This window comes from Sinohyriopsis cumingii, chromosome 4 (genome assembly GCF_028554795.1).
Source record: "Sinohyriopsis cumingii isolate HCF-2022 chromosome 4, ASM2855479v2, whole genome shotgun sequence".
NCBI lineage: Eukaryota > Metazoa > Mollusca > Bivalvia > Unionida > Unionidae > Sinohyriopsis > Sinohyriopsis cumingii.
Genome location: NC_142964.1, coordinates 88499675 through 88505674, shown reverse-complemented (window position 1 = coordinate 88505674; position 6000 = coordinate 88499675). Strand labels below are relative to the sequence as shown.

The 6000-nt window shown below is 32.4% G+C and overlaps 1 protein-coding gene across 2 annotated transcripts in view; it reads right to left on the bottom strand.

Moving 5' to 3' along the window:
- Positions 1-1355: 1355 nt before the first annotated feature.
- The window catches only part of LOC149801619 (threonine--tRNA ligase 1, cytoplasmic-like), a 70046-nt gene continuing 65401 nt past the window's right edge, over positions 1356-6000 (bottom strand). For both annotated transcript variants that reach the window (XM_089955887.1, XM_089955886.1), the window contains exons 18-19: positions 4691-4878; positions 1356-4194 (exon numbers count right to left, since the gene is read on the bottom strand). In XM_089955887.1, the coding sequence (XP_089812013.1) occupies positions 4046-4194; positions 4691-4878 (337 nt within the window). In that variant the 3' untranslated portion in view covers positions 1356-4045. The remainder of the gene's footprint in view (positions 4195-4690; positions 4879-6000) is intronic.

Here is a 6000-nt window from a genome sequence, read left to right as displayed (position 1 = left end):
AGCACTTAATTACGTTCACACAAAAATGCTGGTGGACACAGCTGTGATGGTAGATTGACATTTTCATGTTTGAATACCAGAGGGTATATTGCATTTATGAATGATTACCAGATTAAAAGACAGAACTAAAACACAAATTTCACTTGACAAAATTTATTTCATTGATATTTGTTTGTTAGTACTGCAACCAGTAGGCATTAGTGACATTTTCACGGATCAAATTATTTCTCAGTTTAATGCGAACGTCATTTAGAAAGAAAATTTCACAAAAACACGATTTATTAAAAATTGACAATTGCATGATGTTGATTCAAATTTCTATGTACTAATCAGGTATATATATATATATATATATATATATATATATATATATATATATATATATATATATATATATATATATTCAAGAACCCCAAATTCATAGGTCAGGCAGAACTAAGGGGCTATTTTTGTAAATTCTCTGTCATTGAATGCAGCAGTACTGACCTGGAGGAAACTTCTTTTTTTCCAAGCCCAATACCTAGGTTTGACATATTTTACATACGTTGAATCTGCCATTGTCTATGTAGGGATAGACAAGTTTCTTGGTTATTTTCTTTCTAAAGATCTATTATATATTTTGTTAAGTAAACATTCAAGAACTAAATATATTCACCATGCTTAACAGACAAAAGGCAATCCAACAACAAATTCATTTTCTATCCAAATGTATGCAAGTATGTTTCATAATGTACAGTCATGTATAGAGCAAGCATGTTTGAATATATTTAATAATTTTGTCAATTTGTCAATCAGTGTGCATACACTCTTTGTATCCTTCTTAATTTGTTCCATGTGTTTTGAACTTTTCTGTAAATGGCTGTTCCAGTAAAACATAAACATGACCCAGGAAAGGCAGTTTCATTTTGGGTAGTCAAACTTAAATATCATTCTGAATTATTTTCATATGAACCTATTAAGGGCTTTTACAGTGCAACAAACATGAGACCTGGGGAGGGCACGATCCATCTATGTTAAGTGGAACAGCCCTGAGTAATTGGAGTACCCTGTCATATATTGTTTTAAAAGCTGTCTTCCCCAAGTATAATGTATGTTTATGCAGAACAGCACAAGGATGAAATAATATTACTAATCAAAATAAAAACAAACTTTGAACGCAATCCATAAAAAGATGCAAGTGTAATTGTGCACAAAAATTTTGGGATGTATGTGAAAAATGGACATGATTATTTATAACGAGCCATGACAATACTTACCTGGTAATTTAGCCTTAGATTTAGAAATTAAAGCAGATGTATAGATGTCAGATTTTGGTGATCATGATTACATTTTGAGATATCCACAACAAAAATCACTGCATGAGAAAAGGCTTTATTGTATACATACATACATACATATTACAAGTGCATGTTTTGTTTTTCTTGGTTTCAATATAACTTTTAACATTATTGGCTATGAAATGCATGCAGAGTTGTTATAATGAGCTGGTTTTGAAAATGAAATTTAAAAATTGGCCAACAATTTTCTGTTTTCCATATTATTTGAAGTTATACATACCATAGATGTTGCAATTTTATATGAGAATAAAATAAATGTATTAGATAAAATCTTGACTATCTTTGAAATCTTACCTTACTGCCCAATTTAAAGTCTTTGCCTGATAAAAAGTTCTTCAATGGAGAGATGAAACTGATGTGGTGGTATCAGAAGTAAGATTATAATGGTGTCAAAAAAAGCTGACTGGAGATGGGTTTCACTTTGGAACAAAATATTATTCATTACTTGTTTAATGATGTAGGCTTGGTCAAAACCAATTTGTTACCTAGTTTTTAAACAAACCTTTCTCCAAATCATCCTCATCATTTTGATACACAATGTTCACAGATATTTATTTATAGCACAATATACAATGATGCTCTTATCTCAACACAAATTGCCGTGTTGGTCCAGTTTAACACTATCTGATATCCTCTTAAGTGATTTTAAAATATGACATATCTACAGTGCACTATCCTATACCCATATACACAGAAAAGGGTTTCTACGCAAATTTTTAAGCAATAAGTTACCCAATTCCACCAAAGACACATTTTATTTCAAATTATTTCACAATATTTTAAATAATGAATGTAAGACAACATTTGTTTAATAAACTACTACTGTAAAATCACAGTACAGGACATTTAAAATAATATTTTTGATGACATATCTAATGCAACATAAATATGTACTGTGTCCATATCAATTATTTATTTTTTATTTCTCTTTGTCAGGCAGTTTCCTTGGTTGGGGATGGGTTGGGTTGCTGGTTTAGGAATCTCAAGATTTGCATAAATTCACTGAGAAACTTTGTGCCAATCGGGGGCATCCTATTTGTTGACAAGCATAGCCAGCTTGCCAACAGAGTACAGTCACTAAATATGTCAGCATGTTGTAGAACATACTATTTTTCATTTTTTTTTTTTTACAAGGTTGACAATAAAGGAAGAAAAGACAACAAATCAACTACTGGTTAAAAATATAATAGAACAACAAAACCAGTTTAGATAGGGCCCCACAAAAATTGAGGTGTTTCCTCCTCAGACCCATGATCCCTCTTCCAATCTTCTCATTTTTATAGAATTGCTCCAATCTCAGGCTGTATTGTACATTTCACTGCATACTTAACATATATTTCCTCCTCTCCACGAACTGCTTATCAAATAACTTGAAATATTCAAGCTGTTCATGGTTCCAACAAACTGTGTACATAAGCACATCAAGGAAACATGATGGCTGTAAACAAGAGACCATCTTTTTCTCCTGCATGTTTTTTTTTACTTAACTAAAAAGTAAAAGCATTTAACGTTGAGCTTAATCCAGAAATTCTGACACTGACTTTAATCAAGGGTGTGGATGATTGGATGTATGAAGATGCATACATGCCGAAATAAGCATGATACTGAGCTTCTGTTCAAGCCAGCTCAACAAAAATAATGTTGGAAAAGAATTTAAATACATAGTATGCACATACTAATAAAATTATTAAATCCCATCATTAAAAATATTTAATTCACTAGAAGCCAAAATATTAGTGTTTGTGATCATCTCAATGTTCAGAATGTAAACGCTATCAAATAGGTTGTCATTATCCTAATGTAAGATTAATAATAAGATATTAAATTGATAAATGAAACTGCAACAGAAAAATGAAATTTTCAATGGAGCTAATCAAGCACTAGTACACATGGTTACCTGACCAATCATTCAGATGCAAAACTATTGTGGACAAAATGAAAGTGTAGAATATAGAAACGATTACTCTCATTTCTTGAAAGAATTCAATTACTCTGACACTTTAACTGATATTATTATTATTATTATTATTATATATCATTAATGAATCTTGATACTTTTTCAATCAGCAATGTTAACTTAAATTTTACATAAAATTTATGACTTACTTAATCACTGCTATTATTATCTCTTTGCGTATTTGCCGACTTAGGTTAAGTCAATGTAACATCAGTTGTTTATTAACCAAATATGTTGATTAACCATATGTTGATTATATAGATAAATACTGACACTAAATAAAATGGAGCAAAGTTAAGAAGAAGAATAAAACCCATCAAACTGAATGAATGGCCTATATGTACAGTGGTATTAGAATCACACTGTTTTTCTTGGGCTTTATTCAACTATTATATTCCCAAATAAAAGCAATGCACAGTAGGACAATGAATAGTTTTTTTGACAATCGAATCAACACAGAATCTAATGCTATTTCCTTGTTGGCATGTCACTGCTTACAAATTACTTTCTGTATATTCTTTAAAGGATATCTATTACCTTTACTATATTTCTATCTCCATTTTTATTTATACATAATGAAAGTGTGCTGAAGACAACGCTTTTTCCAGTTTCAGTACAAATACAATAGATTCTTCATTTAACAATGTCCCATACAGGTGACCCTACTTTTAAAAAGAGTCAATAAACTAGGACAATAAATAATGAAATAATCAGTCAAAAAGAATGAGGAATTGATATAGTAAATTGCTAATTAGAATTTCTCTTCTGCATCAAGACATCGACTGGACTTCAAATTAAGAAATTTCTCAATGACTTTCTCTACACTGTGCTCACCATGCACCTTATTGTCACGTGTACGAACATTTACTGTGCCATTTTCCAACTCTTTTTCTCCAACAACTGAAATAGAGAATATTACTTATAACTTTTTACTTATCTCCACAATCTGCCAACTCATAAGAAACACATTACAAATTTATTGAGAACTGAATAATGTAGACTGAAATTTGTATTCCTATTATCAGGTTAAGTGGCACTTTTCTGGACATAGGATATATCATTTTTCAGTTGAGAATTTAAGGTTAAGCAAGTAGTTTTTGGTGTGTGTGTGTATGTGTGTTTATACCTGTATTGTACAAACAAGGTAAAAGTCCACAAATGTTCAAAAATATGTAAATATTATTGAAAAACATGCAATGACTGAAAAATCTAGTCAGGTGATCCATTAAAATTGAAAGATTTAACGGAAAATAATTGTGATGATGTACTCAGTGATCTGAAGAAATCTGCAGCAGGGCTGCGATTTGTAAATACAAGTTTTTCCGTACAGCTGAAACACCAAGCTATATCTATTTAAAAAATCCCCATCCAATCAAACAACTACTGTGTCCCATACCTAGGATGAAGTTGTATTGAGCAAGCTGGTTGTTGCGAACTTTCTTGTTAAGTGTGGTGGTTGCGTCCAGATCTGTGTCAACCATAAAGCCAGCATCATGGATTTTCTGTCTCACTTTCAGTGCATACTCATCAAAAGGTGGTGCTACTGGAATAATTGCTGCCTGCCTTGGAGACAACCAAAACGGCCTGGAAAAGTGATGCAGATCTGAGTTAACGTGTACCACACAAGCAATCTACATTACAAAAAACATGTTCCAATGTGCATTTTGCCTACCTTATATAAAAAGATGGTGCAACAAGGTATCTATTCTCCAGGAATAGTAGTGACAGTGATATCTTGGCTGATGTTGAATGTTTAGAACAAGTGTTTAAAAAGAAAGTCATATAGGACATTTGCAACACTCTGCAGGTGACAGCAACATAATCCATCTTATGCACTAACATGGAATTGGGAAATCTCACCTGAGGATCAGAATTAGGCTTTACATAAATCATATGATGGATTATATCTCATTCCTCACTTGGTAAAAGGGCTGCGAAATCAAGATGGAGTATAATCAGTACTGACACAACTTTAGAAACAGTATTTTCTAAAAGAAGAGAGAGCATAAAAAGTTTATTACAAAGAACTTCCTGCACAACTTGCTGTTAAGGGGCTCGCAAAATGTGTTGTTCCAGTTCTAAAAGCGCAAGTTATACATTGCTGATGTTCCCAATATAAAACATATGATGATAATTAGTTTGTGTTTTATCTACCCATGCATCAAATATGCAGACTTTTCCAATCTGACACAAAAGTCGTCGACAGTACGTAAACTGACACACCACAATGTTTTGCTGATTAACACCAAACAAAGGTTTGGCCTAAAAATCATTGCCGTTGCATAACTTTACGCACCCCAATATTATGTTTTGCTGATTAACACAAAATAAAGGTTTGCTCTAACTCCTTTATTGGCTAGATTACAACTCTCCAAAACAGGTAAAACACGCACGTCAGTTTCTTACACTCAGTTTATCATAATACATAGGGTTACAACTGAGTGTGGAACCTGGAGCTGATCTTACATGACCTGTTACTGTCATATCATTTGCAGCAATAGGATGTTAGAACCCTATACTCACCACGCACTAGAAAGAGATGGAAAATAAACATGTGGTTTTAAACTGATTTTCACGAGAAACTATTATTGTGATGCAACGAAGCAACAATTTCCATCTGCTCAAGTGTATGCCTTGCGCTGTTCCAAGATACTGTCAGCGTTCAATTGAAAATGGCATCCAAAGCAAAAAATTAAAATAGATCCG